This window comes from Protopterus annectens, chromosome 4.part0, assembly GCF_019279795.1.
Source record: "Protopterus annectens isolate FY-2018-M chromosome 4.part0, PAN1.0, whole genome shotgun sequence".
NCBI lineage: Eukaryota > Metazoa > Chordata > Ceratodontiformes > Protopteridae > Protopterus > Protopterus annectens.
In genome coordinates this window covers 76,846,452-76,864,717 of record NC_056733.1, presented here as the reverse complement: position 1 = coordinate 76,864,717, position 18,266 = coordinate 76,846,452, and the positions used below count along the sequence as shown (strand labels likewise).

At 42.6% G+C, this 18,266-nt stretch overlaps 1 protein-coding gene across 2 annotated transcripts in view; it reads right to left on the bottom strand.

The window, feature by feature from the left end:
- Nucleotides 1-18,266, bottom strand: part of RNF157 (ring finger protein 157) — a 1,565,029-nt gene that overhangs the window by 678,670 nt on the left and 868,093 nt on the right. For both annotated transcript variants that reach the window (XM_044068100.1, XR_006364438.1), the window contains exon 3: nt 17,668-17,756. In XM_044068100.1, coding sequence (XP_043924035.1) covers nt 17,668-17,756 — 89 coding nt within the window. The remainder of the gene's footprint in view (nt 1-17,667; nt 17,757-18,266) is intronic.

Below are 18,266 nucleotides of genomic sequence, written 5' to 3'. Positions count from 1 at the left end.
TGGGGAACTAGTTCAAATAGTCCCACAGGTTCACAATTATGCTCAAGACCTTGACAGGGAAATGTGAAGATGCAGTTCTGCGGACAAAGACACAAACACTTCTTTTGTCTAAAATGCATTACAGTATCTGCATTTAAAAATAATTTGCACAAAGAGAAAATATAAGCAGGATAGACTGGTTCAGAAAACTGTAAATCTGAAGTCAAATGGTTTGTTGAGTACAATCGACCTAAAATTCTTCACATATACTTCTTCTAAAATTAAAATTTGAAGATATCAAGGCTGGCACTTCGGACATCTGAAACAGATGTCCAACCAGGTCATGTAAAGATCCTAACCATACCTCTCAACTGCCCAGAATTTCACCTCATTTTTGGTCTGTTCCTCAAATCATTAAGGACTGAAGTCACTAAATAATGACAAGCATTTCAGTTTCTGACATCATATTACTCAACATTTTATTTAATTCACTTCACTTTCTAAGTGTATAACAGCAATACTTAAATTCTGTTCCTGATCTTGGGCCTTTGTTCCCCATTACGTTTTGGCTTTGCCCAGATTTCTTGTACTAAGAAGTTGAGAACTATGACACTGAACACCATCACACTGCAATGCATCAAACATTGTGTGTGTGTGTTGGGGGGGGGGTTGGGGATAAGGTGTCTCTCCCCCTGTAAATCTGCTTTATAAATCTGGAATTCACCAAAAAAGTATGAATTAATGTGCTATACAGAAAATTATAATTTAAGGGAAGACATCTAATAGTAGAAAATCCAATCCATTATTTACATCCATACATCCAAATGACTGTTTATCACATACGAGAATAATTCTTATGCTGGTTAGATTACAGCTGCCAAGGGAAGCATTCTCAGTGTCAAGATGAACATTTTCCTTTACATGCCACTCAACCATCCATAAAGCTGTAGTGGGTGTTCATAAAGATTAAATACGATGAGACAGCTATGATAACTGTGCCATTATAGCTAATGGGGGTTACCACATCCAGATCAGAATAAAGAAGTTATGTACTCACCATAATGTTCCAGCTGAGCTGTTGCTTTTCATTTGTCTTCAACCTGTGGGACACAGATCCGGGATGGATCCAACTCGGCTGCCTTTTACTAGCATTGGATCTGAACTCTTCTCCCCTACCCATAATGCCAGTCTCCTTCCTCCCTTCAGATTGAGTTTCCTGCCCCAACCTGACTCAATACCTTACCCCTTGGCAAAATTACCCAGACAGTAACATAAGAAATTACCAGATATGCCAAAGAAAGGGCCAGGTCTCTTCAGCCAGATAACCATGCAGCCCACATAAGGCAGGGGCGAAGGAGGGAGGGATGGTCGAAGACAAATGAAAAGCAACAACTCAGGTGGAACATTATGGGGAGTACATAACTTCTTTATCTGAAGTTGCTGTTTTCATTTGGTCTTCAACCTGTGGGACAGAGTCCCCAGCTACCAAAAACCTGGGAGGCCCTCATGGAAAGATATTCCAGAGCACAGCAAAGCCAAATGATGCCCTGCTTCTGGATAGAAGGTCCAACTTGTAATGGGAAATGAAAGTATGCGAAGATGCTCAGGTAGCCACAGAGCAAATGTCATCCAAAGAAACTCTGGACCAAAAGGTAGCTGAAGTAGCCACAGACCTAGTAGAATGTGCCTTAACGTGACCTAGCAGAGATAATCCTTTAGTTAAATATGCCAGGAGTTTGCACTTAGAGATCCAATGAGCAATGATGACCTTCAAAATAGTTTCCCTAAAAAGGGCTTAGAGTAGGAAACAAAAAGTTGATCAGACTTGCGAAAGGCCTTTGTTCTGTTCAAATAAAACTGTAATAGTCTATGAACATCTAGCATTTGCAATTTATACTCTCCCTTATTCTGAAAGTACAGAAAGAAAATAGGGAGATTGATAACCTGATTAATGTTTGATTCAGAAGCCACTTTCAGAAGGAAGTAAGGATTAGTGCATAATGACATCCTGTCTTTATGGAAGATCATATAAGGAGGCTTGAAGCTCCAACACTCTTTTAGCTGACATAATGGCAATCACGAAGGCTGTTTTCCAAGACAGGAACTGCAAATCCACCAAAGCAACGGGCTCAAAGGGGGAAGAAACCAAGGGTTGGAGGACCACTGTAAGGTCCCAAGGAGGCGCTGGGTCCTTGATTGGTGGCCTAAGAAGAAAAGTGCCCTTCAAAAAAAGCTTCATAGAGCTTAGAAGAAGTTAGAGCCGCTGAATTACTTCCTATGTGGAAGTTAGAAATAGCTGCAGTTGAACCTTAGCTGTAGAAAAGCTGGGACCCTGTTGAAATATACCTGCCAAAAACTCTAAAATAGCAGGCACTGGGGCAGTAAAAGTACCCAAGTCGCATTGAGATCCCCAAATCAAAAAATGCTTCCACTTGCTAGAATAAACCTTCCTAGTGGAAGATTTATGAGCCGCTACCAATATCTTCTTAACTGGAAAAGACAGCCCAGGAGTCCTATCAATCATGGGAACTGGAGCAGCCAAGCGGTAAGCTTCAGGCTGGCCAGATTTGGATGTGGAATCCCCGAGGGGTGTGAAATCAGATCCAGAAGGGGATACAGTGTCCAGGGAGGACACACTGCATGACAGCACAGAGAAGGGACCCATACTTGGGGAGGCCAGAAGGGGGCAATTAGGGTGACTGAGTTCCTCAGCCATTGCGCTTTCTGAAAGAACTTTGGAATTAGGGGAAGTGGTGGATAAGCATAGAGATGACCGGAGGGTCACTGGGGACTCCCGCGGAGAGGGGCTCTGAGTGAAAAAATTGCTGTACTTCGCATTGGAAGGAGAGGCGTAGAGATCACAGCAAGCCTGACCTTCACATTAGAAAGATCTGTTTTGCTACTGAAGGATTCAGAGCCACTCGTAAGGCATCGGGATAGACCTGCTGAGCCTGTCTGTTAGAATGTTGGACTTCCCCGGGATGTGCATTGCCATCAGAAAACAGCCGGTGGAGATCGCCCACTACCACAATCTCATGGCTTTGTGACAAAGGGGATAAGACCTGGCTCCCCCTGTTGGTTGATGTACCAGACTACTGACATGTTGTCTGCCTGGATGGCAATCTTCCATAGGGGAAGATGGGCATGAAGCGCTTGCAATGCCAATAGCACTGCCCTCATCTCCAGGACGTTGATATGCAACTGGGTCTCCAGGGAAGACCACGTGCCTTGGTCTGTCCTTCCCAAGCAATGCCCCCCAACCCGAGTAGGGAGGCATCCATGGTCACCATGGTCAGCAGGGAAGGAAGAATAAACGGATGACCTGAAAGCAGGTCCAGGGATTGAATCCACCAGAGAAGAGAATCCCTGCAGGCTTGAGACAGATGCACAGGACTGGACAACAGTAGATCTAGAAATGACCATTGGACTGCTAGAGTCCATTGGAGCATCCTAATGTGTAACAGAGATGTGGGTAAAAGGGTGATCGTGGCCACCATGGATCCCAACGCCCTTAAGACAAATTCACCTGGGGGAAATTGGGCTTAAAGGATGCACAAGACATTATGTTTAAGGGACTGAAGTCTGTCTGGTGTCAAAAAGACCTGGGGCTGAATGGTGTCTAACCATGCTTCAATGAAATCCAGAACCTGAACTGGTTCCAACAGGGATTTGTTAAGATTTATGGTGATGCCCAACTGGTGGGCAGTCTGGATAAGGAAATACCTGGCTTGGCAGAGTCGATGCCTGGAGAGAGTGGAAAGGAGCCAATTGTCCAGGTAGAGGAAGACCTGGAAGCCCTGCAGCTGCAGGTGAGTTGCTACCACCACCATGACTTTGGTGAACACCCTGGGGGGGCTGTGGTGAGACCAAAGGGTAATGCTTTGAACTGGTAGTGATTGGCCCCCAGCCGGAAACGGGGGAACCTCAGAGAACGTCTGTCCAATTTAATGTGATGGTACATGTCCTGGAGGTCCACTGAGCACATCCAGTCATTCTCCTGCAGGAAGGGCAGGACAGATTGGAGTGTGACCATCTGGAATTTCGTCTTGGCAACCGCCAGGTTTAGGGTTGACAGATCCAGGATTGGTCTTAAGTCCCCAGTCTTCTTTGGCACTAAAAAAAGAACCTGGAATAGATGCCTAATCCGGACTGGTCTGGGGGGTGGACTGGATGACTCACTTTTCAAGCAGCTTGGAAATTTCCACTACTACATCCTCCCTTTGCTAGAGTGGAACATCCGGGAGGTGTTTTGAGAGGGCGTGATCTCTGTGTGAAGGGGACTGAATATCCTCTGGATATGATTTGCAACATCCAATGATAGTCTGTTATGGACTCCCAGGCCATTGGGTGTAGCGAAAGTCAACCCCAGACTGCCTCCAGAGACGAGCAACCAGGCAACCCTTCAGGGCTGCTGCGCAGGCCTGCCAAGGAAAGAATCCCGAGACCCTTGGTTCCTCAGACCCCCTCTGCCATGAGGGCAGCATCTGTCAAATCCCCCTCTGCCTCTGGGGGAAGGAGAGTCCTGAGCATCCTGGGAATAACCCTGGGACTTCTGGAATCACATCTTCACCCCTCGCCGATTCCTACAGATGGTTCGGTGAGGGGTTGAGAAGCGGATTCCAATGGCAAAGTCTTCCCGTTCTTCTCGGTCTGGACCAGTGCGTCACACACAGTCTTTTCAAAGACCGTGGAACCATCGTATGGGGCATTTGTAAAAGGGTTCCAATTAAATGATCGTAGACGCATTCTTTCGAATGAAAAGGCAAAATAGCGAAACGGCATATAAGCAAATTCTTTCCCTGGGAAAGAAATTACTTGGCCACTTCTGTTAATTTGCCATTTTTGTGACTGTAGTGCGATCTCGGAGTTGGTATATTTATCGAGGGGTGTGAGGGGCGAAGCCCCCTACTTTAATGTTTCACATTTTTTTTTTTTTTGGAACAGTGATTCTTTTCCCTTGGAAAAAAAAATTGCTGTTCTAAGTGTTCGAGATGTAAGCTTCCGCTTACAATGGGTTCGATAAATCATCATTCACATTAAGCGTTCGATACTTTAACATAGACCCTTTGTAAAACACGCCTTGAATGGCTCTGAAGAGGTAAACAGTCAGAGCCTGGTGTGATGCCTGATGGCAATGCCTGCTCTGGCTGCTCAAGAAGCACCCTTGCTAGCATGAGATATAAACCATATAGAATTATTCACAATGGAGGTGTGGGTGGCCATTCGAGGGGAGAAAATCTTCTTTTCTTTCGCCGACATGGATCCTGGGGTAGACTTGGCTATGTCCTTAACTAGATCTCGCTGAAACCCAATTACGTGTACCATGTAGTTCAGTGCACGTACCCAGAACGTTGCTGAAGTGTAGACATGCTTCTCAAAATGGTCCATTGTCCTAGACTCTCGGTCTTTCATGATGGCCACTGCCACCACCATGGCATCGACAAGGGATTCCTTTGACAAGTGCGGTTTATCAGATGGGGCACTGAGGATCTTTTCAGGGCGTTTGGGGATAGGCTCCACCATGTCGAGTTCCTTCCACACCCGATATTTAACGAGGGAATCTGTGAGGGGACCCCCAGGATGTAGAGGGTCCTACACCAAACGCCTCCAGGAACAGTGACTTGTCAGGGTTGGGCTTGGGACAGACCACCCCTCGTGCTGACGAAGGATCTCCAGTATGTCTCCAAAGGAGACATCCTCTGGGGGTGACCAAGGGGAACCCACCCCTTCCTCTAAGTCGGTGTCCTCAGTGAGGGACTCCAGCGGGGAGTCTAGTCCTTTTACACTTGTATTTTCAAGGAGCCTCCTCAGGGTGGGGTCTCTGGGGAATACTCAAAAATGTCCAGCTGTTACTGCAGGGGAACTCCCTGGGGCAGAGGCGACAGGCTGTCCTTGAGGGATCAGGATGGCAGAATCCGGACCAGACACAAAGGGAGTCAGGATGGACTCAGAAGACAAAAGCATTAAGGGTCTCGATGGAACCAACAGGACCCTTTCCACCATGTTGAAAGCAGAAGTAGAGTGCATCCCTGGAGCTGGGACTGTGACCGCGTCCGTAATCCTCTGAATCCTGTACACCTCGGCTTCAGAGAGGCTGCAAGTGGACCTAGCAGAAGAGGCCATGGACACTGGCCTACAGAGGCGGTGAGGGGAAGCCGACATTGGGGGAACAGACCCAAGCCACCTCTGGCTCCAAGGAGAAACAAGGAGCCGGGTGAGATTTCGTCAGCAGCTTGGCTGAAGAAAGGTCAGAGGACCACTTCCTTGGTCTACCCTGGTGCCTATGTTTGCGCTTCTCTCCGTCCCCGGTCCTCTTGGCAGAAGGTTGAGTCCCAGAGGTCAGGGTGGAGGAAGTAGAAGTTGAGGCCTTCGCAGTAGGAGGAGGCCCTTAAGGATGAGCTTATTCCTCTTGTTGATCAGTGCACAGGGATTGAACCCTGCAAAGATTGAGCAGGAGGAATCAAGGTGTGGGACACCTAAACAACCTACAAAGGGAGTGTGGGCATCCGCTGGGGAGAGCTTATGGCCACACTGAACCCTGGTTTGGGTGTCTCAGTCATAGTAAATGGAGAGAGAGACCCAAAGCAGTCACACACGCACACTCCAGACAAGAAATAGAGATGGATGGGAAATGTAGAAGGGAAAACTTTTTTTTTTTTTTTTTTTTTTTTACTTAAACGACAGACACCTAAGTGCAAGAAGGAGGAAAAGGGTGAAAGGGGAGATAGAAAATTAGAAGAGTATAACTAAAGCACCAAAAACACTTGCCCAAAACTGCCTAGAGCAGGGACCATGATGCTAGTGTTACACGTAGCAAATGAGATCTGAAGGGAGGAAGGAGACAGGGGCATTACGGGTAGGAGAGGAGCTTGGAGCTCGGATCTAAAGCTAGTAAAAGGCAGCAGAGTTGGATCCGTGTCCCACAAGTTGAAGATCAAATGAAAACAACACCTTCAGATCTACTGTTTCTGACTCATAAGAACACATCATTCAGCGAAGTAAAAGCCCTCTACTCCAACCTTAAGTCATCAGCATTATGCATGGTTAACAGGTCTGTGTGACTCTGTACAATTCTTAGCTCCACAGAGAAACTGCAGAAACTTTAAAGGTGGGGGGCATCACCACAACATTCATAGGTGGGAGGATGACATAATGGTTAAGGTGCTTGCCTTAAAGACACAAGATGCAGGGTTTGATTCTCACATGGGGTGACTGGCTAGGCTTCAAATGGCCCAAAAGGGCAGTTAGCCTAGTACTAATGTATGAACCTATGTGTTTATAAATAGATTTTAGATACTACTCAGACAAGCTCCTCGTGGCTCTGCAGAGTGGTCCTAGCAGCAGGGAACTCAGAAAAGCGACCACTTTCTGGATTTAAGTTTCTTTGCTTTTTTTTCACTTGGAATAGCTTCTGTAGCTTACCCTGAACTAGCTTAAACAGTTTTTTAACTGTTTGCTGCATTATTTTAAAATCTGCACTTAAAGTTACATTTTAGTCGAATTTGATCGAAAGTTTGCTGTTTGTTTGTTTAATTTAACTGTGGAGGCTGCCCACTAAAGTGTGCTAGCCTGTGTAACTAATTTATCACTGTTCCTGCATTTTCTGTGTGTTTCTACCAAAAAAACAAAAAAATAATCCTCGTTTTCCCTCCTTCCTCGACTGGTTTAGACCAATTTACAGGCATTGCTGTATTCTCGGCTGTGGTGTAGTTCCTGTGTTGTCCATTACCTTACTTGGATAGAGGGAAGTTTCTTTGCTCACCAGTGGGAGTGGGGAGCCTTGAGCAGCCTACCTATCCCTGTAGGAAGTGACCTCAGCACAAGAAGCTGTAGTAATTGGTTGTTTTGGACCATTTCTAGCTCTTTTGTAGTTCACTGTTTAAAATCCGCGTTTGCACGGCTTTCTGTGATTTGTGCGCATAGCCGGTTAAACTTTTTCTGGCTCTGCCAAGTCTGCTCTTCAAATTTTCCCTTAAGGAAGCTCAACTCTTAGTATAACCAGACTACTTACTATATTATAAGCCTAGCAATTGTTCTCAATACTTCCCTACTAAGTAAGCACTCTCGTATTAAGTAAAGCACTACATCTACTTACCACCCCTGTGAATATCCACTTCCCTTGAAGGTACAGCACTCCCTTATACTGTTCTAGCATGTCGAGTGGTAGATTACTGGCGTCGTCTCCAGTTCAGCTGGTCAATCTGGGTATCTTGAGACAATGCTACAATTGTCTCATGTACACAGACAACCCTCTCTTCCTCCCAACAAACACAAATACATGTGAGAGATGCAACTATATAGCCAAACTGGAGGCTGAACTCTCTCAACTCAGGGCTGGCATGACCAGACAGGAGGAGATGGCAACCACACACACAACAATCCCAGTCCCACATATACCTACCACAACTGCAAACCAAACACATAAAAACACAAAGACATACTCGAGGCTCTAATAAAAACTTACCAAAACAACAGAGGCTCCCAAAGCAGACACCCAAAAATCCACCACCTCAAAACAAAACACATGCAACACATACTTCAATAAATCAGTGTGTCAACCAATCACAGCCCTTAAGGCCAAACACCTTGCCTGATACACTAGTAATAGGTGACTCTATAGTCAGACACACTGATGTCCCGCTGACCAGGCTGAACAAGGAGAAGGTGACTGTGAGCTGTCTATCAGGAGCTAGGATCCGCCACATAACATACGCACTCAAGTCACTCCAAAGCAAGTACAAATATGACTCCGTCATTATCCATGCTGGTGTGAATAACCTGAGACGTACCTCCCTGGACTACATGAAAAGAGACATGGAGGAGCTCTCCGATTGTGTAGCCCAGGCTGGTATGACCCTGACCCTGAGCAGCATCTTGCCCTCACCAAGAATGATACCACAATACAAAGACAAGATGATCAGCTTTAACAATTGGCTCAAGTACTGGTGTCATTCTAAGGGGATCCAATGTCTGTCTGCCTGGGATCACATGTTGGACAAGCCACGCTGCTTCACAAGGGATGGCTTACACCTGTCACCACTGGGCTTCCGGATATTGGCTAAGGCTCTTGCCACCCCCATAATGCTTTTTTTAGGCAAGGCTCAAAAGACAAACCCACCTCCTTAGAAAACAATAATGGAAAAAACTAAGGGTAATGCTGCTCAACGCCAGAAGTCTAAATCTCAAGATGCAGGCACTTGATGCACTCCTCAGCATGGAGAACATTGTCGTCTGTGCAGTAACTGAAACCTGGTTCAAGGCTCCTGAGAGCACCCCAGCGTTACCAGGCTATACCACGTATCATGCTTTTCGGCCCCAAAACCCGGGCCGAACCACAAAGGGAGGGGGAGTGTCCATATTCATCAAGGACACCCACACCTCCAGGTTAGTAGCAACACATGAAGCATCAGAGACCATACAGGTGCAACTAACCATAGGCAAAACGGCTATACAACTGGTAGCATGTTACAGACCACCCTCCCAATCTCAAGATCTCCACTCAGCCTTTCTGAAGACATTGGAGGATATGAATGTATCACAAAATACCATCATACTAGGAGACATCAACTACCCAAACATAGATTGGGTACATTATTCTAGCCCTAATACCCTAGCCCAAAGGTTCCTGGAATTCATAAATTCAAATGCACTGGAACAATTAGTCACCTTTCCCACTAGGGGAGATAATATACTAGACCTGATCATCACAAACATGGGGACAAAATGCTCCACACCGGAAGTATACCTCTCACTAGTGAGATCTGACCACAAACTAATCACCCTGGATATACATATCCCACCCTCACCCTGGATATACATATCCCACCTCCACCCCCAGCACAAAAGACCACAGTGAAAAACTTCTCAAAAGCAGACTTCACTCTTCTTAAGACTGAGATGGTATCCTTTAAGCCCACTGTGCCAGTGGATACCACATCCCACAATGCCGAATCCTTCACAAATGCTTTCTATGGACATCTCCAAGAATGCATGGATCATGCAATCCCAAACAAATCCAAGTCCCTCTCCACCAAAGGTAAGCGTCCTGTCTGGTGGACCTCAGCCATAAACAAATTGTATAACAAAAGAAGGAAGCTACTGCACGTCAGAGCAAAATTCCATGAAGGGAAGACATCTCTGATCAACATTAGCAGAAAACTATCAGATAATACAAGATGAGGTAACAGCAACAACACAATCCAAGAATAACAGATTACAGACTCCCCAACACTTTTATTCACATAAAAAGCATAAAAGGCAAATTACACTGGAGCTCTTAAACAGGGTTAAGTGCTTCATTTCATCAGAACCATTATGCTCTGCATTTCATTGAATTTAAAAACTTTTTTTAGGCCAAAAAAATTAAAAAAAAACTCTGTTTAAAAAATACAAAAACCTTAATAATGAACTATATATTTAGAACTTACTACTACTACAAAATGATGTCAATTAATATATTATAATATGTTAATAAATAAATTCCATATTCCAATGCTTTGCATTCATCTTGCACATTGATATATCTATAATAAAAAAAAGATTAGATACTATATAATATATATATATAGAGATATCAGGCATAAATAGTTTGGTCGTTCTATGTAATGTCTACATACATATATATAATATATTAATACTCATAAGTAAACTATATAGTAAAATATAATATGTGTAATAATATAATTATATAATATATAATCAGTTTTGTATAACCAGTATACAACAAGTCAATTTCTAAGGATTCTATATACTGAAACTCTCTTTGAACCTTATACATGTCTTTAAAAAATTAAATGTTTGAAATAATTAATAAAATCTAAATGGAGATATTGGTCATGTGTATATCATAGTCAAGGAATGTGTGTGTAATGTTAGTAGGAAAAAAGACTCTGTGTGTATCTACAAATATATTAAAATATGTGTACTAATATATGACTAAATATATGACAATGTATATGAAAGTGTGTATAAAATTTAATAAGTATTTGAAATATTTTGTTTTTTTTTTGTTTATTGTTTATTAATTGTTTTTATATTTAGTTATGATACTGTGTTTTTTTTTTTTTTTTTTGTAATGTTGTTTTGTTTTGTTTGTTCTTGTTGTTCTTGTATTTAATTAAAGGGTAATCTCTACCTGGTCTATGATGGCAAACTTGAAACTGTGTTCCGTCCCCTTTTCTACAATGTGTTTACATAAGGCATTTTATTTTTCTTTTTTTTATTTTACACTGTACATGTGCTCGTAGTGTCTTTAACTTTCTCTTTCTTTGCTTATTGCCTATAGGCTGAGCATTGGTGGCTATAATATATAATTCTATATGTTGTTTTAGGTATAGTATTTTTTTAATGTGGTTAGTGTGTGTAAAATGTGGGTAAACTGTAATTTTTTGCTGGATATACATAAAACATTTGTTTACAGACAGGTTGTTCTGGTGTACTTTTTCATTCTTGTCACTTTCTCCTCTCCTTCTTCCATCCATTATTATTCTTATTATATTACTTTTTTTTTATATACTACAGATGTTTTTTTGTGTACTTATATTGCCAATAGCTCCATAAATGCCAATTAATACATTATGTTTTTGATTTTTTTCACAATCAAAAAAAATAAAGGATTACATTACATCACACATTTTTTTCTTTTCCTTTTGCTTGTTTTGTTTGTTGTTTAGTGACACAGTATATAGTACCCTATAGTATGTATACTTGTGTCCCTTAGGAATATGAAGTATTAACATTTTCTAACAAATTTCCAATATCCTCGATCCTCTTCTAAATTTTTGTCTCTTTCCCAACTCATTTTCATCATGCACCATAGTGGGAACCAATGGATGCTGGTATACTGGAGAATAAATCCTGTATAGTATGGAATCGATCTGTATCAATCTTCATCCCAAACTTCAGAGTTTTTTTAAAAAAAAAATCCTCCTTAACCAAATGGTCCACCTCCATTATATATAGTGATCCCTTGGTTAAGGTTTTAGACTTAGATTTTTTTAATTTTTTTAGACTTAGATCCTGAGATGGGTCTGAAAAGAAGGTTCTTCTTACTTTGATCTTGGATCTTAGGATCTTGTGAATTGATAGAAGATCTTCTAATTCATGGTCATGTAGATCATCAATTCATCATATAATTAGATTATAAATTATTCCATCTAAAGTCTATTCTATTTGGTTAATGGATTATTTGGTTAATGGATACTTGCTCATAGTTCCCTGACTCATATAATATGTTGTTTATTTCATTGAATATGTGCTGTCTTATTGACCTTGTCCTGTTTCTGGTCTATCAAAGTTCATTTAAATGTGATTCATCACTCAATCTCTTCTCTTATCTCATCTTTCGCTCGCCCTTCTTTCTTCTACTTGGTTTAGGCTCCCAACACAGGTATATCCACTATGCTTTGTACATTATCTGTGCTATTTGCATTTATGTCTAATAATCCACTGTTTATTATAGTGGGTATTAATTACTGATGTAATGTGTGTGAGATAGAATGGGCTGGCACATACCATGGGAGGGGGGGGAGTTCAGAAAAAAAACTTTTTTCTTTTTTTTTATTTTTTTCTTCTTTGTCTTCTTTGTTGTTTCTTTCAGTTCTCAAACATGTCATCATGTATTATAGATTAATTTAAACACTCCACTTCCTGTAATAACTCATTCACCTTCTGTTCATTACAAAAACTATGTTCTCTCATAAAAACATCCAAAGCCAACTTTGAGAGAAAAATCGCTAAGGACACTAAAGATAACCACAAAGCCTTCTTCAGCTATGTTAGAAACCTGGGCGGAAACCCTCAGATATGCTCAGAGTTGGTTCACAACAATAAAAAATACACTGAACCCACAGATGTTGTCAACATTCTGGCTGACTGGTTCAGTGCAAATTTCTCCCCTCCTTCACCCCCAAAAGAAGAAATACTTATCCCAGCTGAATGTAATCTCCCTGTCATCTCAGATGTCCAAGTGAGAACCGCCCTAAACAAAGCAAAAAACACAGCATCAATGAGACCTGACGGTATCCCGGGTTGCGTGTTACGTGAACTCCAAGAGGAGCTAAACCCACACATAAAAATGCTATTTAACCTTAGCCTTACTTCGGGATATGTACCTGAACACTGGCGTATAGCAACAGTGGTCCCACTCCACAAGGGGGGTGCCTCTACAGACCCTGGAAACTACCGCCCCATAATTTTAACCAGCCTGGTCTGCAAAGCTATGGAAAGAATCATTATGGAACTCATAAACAGAGACATAGGGGACCTACAGACACTTGACCCCACCCAGTTCGGCTTTGTAAAGGGCAGATCCTGCCTTTTAAACCTGGTTGACTTTTTCGAAACAGTCACTAGAGCCATTGACGAGGGCAAAGCAGTCCATACAGCATACCTGGACTTGGCTAAGGCCTTCGACACAATACCCCACTCAGGCATCATAGATAAGCTCAACAGCTTAAATGTAAACCCTTATGTCACTAGATGGGTTGCAAACTGGCTAAAGGACAGAACCCATAAAGTTAAAATCACCGGAGCAATGTCAGACTCAAAGCCAGTCACAAGTGATGTCCCACAGGGATCTGTCCTGGGACCCCTCTTGTTCGGCATTTATTTCTCAGATGTTAAAGCAAACACGGGAGGGCTGTGGGTGACAAAGTTCACAGATGACTGCAAACTAGGCGCCATAGTCGATACACCAGCAGACACACATCCTACAAAAAGGCCTCACAGAAACGGACAACTGGTGCTGGAGTCACAGCCTTAAACTAAATGCCAAAAAATGTATAGTCATCCCCTTTGGGAAAAACAAAGCACCCACAAATTATCACATAGACAGCAACCCACTGAGTACTGAAAAAGTAATCAAGAGACCTAGGGACCCAAGTCGACAGCAACCTCTCATTTGATACCCACGTTGCCAAAGTGGTTAGAAAAACATTCTACCTTGCACACCTCATCATGAAGGGATTCACATCCAGATCCAAGGATGTCATTGTACCCCTTTATTCCTCCCTCATCAAACCCATGATTGAGTACAATGCCCCATTTGGTATGTACCTCACCCGGCATTTGCAACAGCTGGAGAGACCACAAAAGTACCTCACCAAGAGGATCAAGGGTCTCCAACATATGCCTTATTCTGCCAGACTAAAGAAACTTCAGCTCTATTCAGTATCATACCGCCTGCTCAGGAATGCCTGACGTACAAGGCCATGTCCAATCAGGATCTGATGGACATGCTCCACCTCAAAAATCCAAGTCCATCAGGACCACGAGAGCTAAAGACTTAAACCTCGGCACAAGTATGAATAGGACATGCTGGAGGGATAGATTCATAACCCAGAGGCTTCCCATGCTTTGGAACAAGATCCCAGTTCGTATTAGGCAGAGCCCCTCACTGACTCTCTTCAAGAGAAATCTTGATGAGTGGATGGGAGATCATAAGTTTACCCCAGGGGTCACATCTGTGTCACTACTAGACAGGGGCACAGTAAACTAATTCTATTATATAAGGGGACCTTCATTGTGTCACTACTAGATAGTATTCTAAATTTATTCTGTACATTTTTGTACCATTTCATGGGGTGGCAAATGCCACATCACTATGGCTAGGCTTACAAATGTCCCAGGGCAGATAGCCTAGTACTATACTATGAAACTATGAAACTATGGTACTAGGCTATCTGCCCAAGGGCTATACAAGCCTAGTCATAACAATTCCCTGGCTATTTCTTCCCACACTATTTACTTCCCTGGACCCCTGTCTAGCAGGGCGACTGACGTGATCCCCGGGGTGAATTTCCCTTCTCCCATCCAATTATCAAGGTTCCTTTTGAAGAGGGCCAAAGAGGTGCTCTGCTTGACTTGTATGGGCAGTCTATTCCAGAGTCTGGGGAGTTTCTGGGTCAGGAACCTATCCCTCCAGCATGTTTTGTTTATTGTGATGACAAGGTTTAGATCCCTGGAGCCTGTGGCTCTTAGGGATTGGGATTTTTTAAGTGTAGCATGCCCAACAGCTCTGGGTTTGACATGGCCTTGTAGGTTAAGCAGAGATTGCCTCTGACTAGACGATATGTGACAGAGTACAGCTGGAGTTTAAGGTGGTCAGCATAGGGCAACTGCTTTAGACCTGTGATTCTTTTAATGAGGTATTTCTGCAGCCTTCCTAGTCGTTGCAGATGTCTTGATAGGTACATACCAAATGGGGCGTTATATTCTATAGTGGGTCTAATGAGGGATGAGTACAGTGGGACAATGACCTCCTTTTTTCTGGATGAAAAGACCTTAGTGATGACGTGTGCAACATAGAAGGATTTCCTGACTGTTGTGGCAATGTGGTTATTCAAGGTGAGACCACTGTCCACCTGTGTCCCTAGCTCTCTTATCACACTTTCGGTGTTTAGTGTACTGCCACCAATGTGGTAATTCATGGGTACATGTTTTTTCCCCAAAGGGGATAACTATACATTTCCTGGCATTGAGTTTGAGCCCATGGCTCTGGCACCAAGCATCTGTTTCCATAAGGTCCTTTTGTAGAGTATCCACATCATTTAGGGATTCAATAATGGCTCCCAGTTTGCAGTCATCTGCGAACTTTGTTAGCAAGAGTCCCTTGGTGTTGGCCTGTACTTCAGGAAGTAGAGATGCAAACAAGAGCGGTCCCAGGACTGAACCCAGAGGTACTCCACTTGTCTGGAGCTGGATTTGGAGTCAGCTACTTTTACAGTGTGGGTTCTCTGTCAGTAAGCCAGTTGGCAACCCATCGAGTGACGTAGGGATTAATGCCCTGCTTAGTACGTTTATCTATGATTCCAGAGTTGGGGGTGGTGTCAAAGGCCTTGGGCGAGGTCCAGATAGGCTGTGAGGACTGCCTTACCCCCGTCCACAGCCTTGGAGACTGATTCGAAGTCAATCAGGTTCATGAGACAAGATCGGCCTTCACAAACCCAAACTGTGTGGGGTCCAGTGTTTGAAGGTTGCCAATGTCTTTGTTTATAAGTTCCATGATAATACGTTCCATGGCCTTGCAGAGCAGGCTCGGCAGCCTGATGGGGTGGTAGATCCTGGGATCCAAGGTGGATCCCCCCTTGTGGTGTGGTATAACTGTAGCTGTGCACCATTCAGTGGGCACAAAGCCTGAGGTGAGGGTATGATTAAACATGACACTTGGGTGAGGTGCCAGTTCATTTTGTAGTTCATGTAGTACACAGCCTGGGATGTCATCTGGTCTCATGGACGCTGTATTCTTAGCTTTGAAGAGTGCGTTTTTTTACCTGTGTGGCCGTTATTACCGGAATTTGGCAATCTTCCGGTATTGAGATGGGCTGTTTAGGGGGTGACGGGGGGGGGGGAGTTGGCACTGAATCGATCTGCCAGGATATTGGCAATATCCTTGAGATCAGTATATTTAATGCCATTCTGTTGTAGCTCTGAGCAGATGTGAGCATTGCCATTTACATTTTTGACATAGTTATAGAATGCCTTATGGTTGTCTTTGGAATCTTTGGCAATTTTATTTTCATAACTAGCTTTGCAGGATTTTATGAGGGATCTCAGCTTCTTACTGAGGCTGGTAAGGGAGTTTTTTTGCATCCTGGGATTTTCCTCTTTTCTGCAAAAGTTTCTTCCTTTTGTTGTAAAGTTTGTTTATGGCAGGGGACCACCAGATTTGCTTCCTTTTTTGGAGGAGACCATCTTGGTTCTATTTGGGATGGCACATGCAAACATTCTATTTCTGAGATGCACACAAGTTCAGTACTATATTTACTAATATACTGCATGACTTTATATATTTAATGCTATTCAGTTTCTAACATTGGCTTTGAGGCTTGACTTCTTCTAGAAGTCCATCTGGCAACTCATTAAACAAGTTAAAGTAAACTATACATGAATATTTTACTGTAAAAGTCCAGACTTCAGAGTTTAATCAATGCATTTGCCTAATGCTGAAAATGCCAACAAATTAAATAGGAATGCCCAAAACATCTAAGTTCTGATTCGTCTACTATCACCCACCACATTTAACTGTGCAATGTGGCATTCGTTAATTAAATCCAATGTTTTTGTACAAAGCACAAATACTCTTACTGCCAAATGATGGTTCAAATCTTGATTATCATAGGGCATGCAGGCACACTTTATACTGCTATGTAAAATGTATACTAGTCTGTTATTCAGCTACATCTAAATTTTGCTCAGCATTAATATTTGTTAATCAGGTAAGCTCACTGGACCCAAGTGTCCCTTTTTCAAGGTAAATCCACTGTCAACGTCTGGTTAACTGATTTGCTTAGTCATACAGCAGACGAATTGAAATAGAGGGAATCAAATCTTGGACTACAAGCAGCAGTTTGTTAACAGCTCATAGCCTTAAACCTCAGTGTTAACTGCCTGAGGATGTCTAATATGAATGGTCTGTACTGTTTTGCTTATTTATTTAAGACTTTGATAATCAGGCCGACTTGAGGGCTACTGCAAGCAGATAACCCAAATGTGATGACAGCAACATTGAAACACGAAGAACATCTTCCTGGTCTTTGCAATTATTAATCCAAAGTGATCAAGGTAACCACACATTCCTTTTCTGTATCAAAACAAAAATCAGGCCAGGACAAAAGCAGTACACAAACCTTAGGTTTACAGAAGTACTTCTCACACTGGATGTACATTCTTTGTAAGATGAATACTCACTTTACCAGTCTTAGAGTATCCTTGCGAATATTAATCAAACTCCTTAGTGTCTTGACAGGCTCCTGTGGAGGTGGTGCAGAATATGGAAACTAGAGAAACAACAAGAGATGAGAAAGGCATTAATATCTTCAACCATACCATAATTCACATTCTCGCATGATCATTTGGATATTAGAGAGCAACAAAAACAGTAGGTCAATCACCCTCACTCCGACCTCCCAGCAGAGGGATAGTATGTGATTATGACAAATCCATATAATGGCGTTAGTCACAGCTAACTACTGAAGAGGAAGTACTGTAATGATACAGTTTGCTACCTTACGGGGTAGAAAACACTGATATTTCTACTCCTACATTATCACAAACTGGTCTAGGCTTCCCAATAATCTGCTAAGTATATAAGTAACATTGTACATTATGGAGCCGTGACTTTACAGAAATATTTAACAGCAACTGTATGTGGATTTTACAAATATTTACTTAAAAATAACAGTAGTCTCTCGATTATCCGAAATGTCAATTATCTGAACCAGCCTTCCAAATTTTTTCGTAGGAAAACTCAAAGTCTGAATACTAAACATTATACATATTCACTTAGC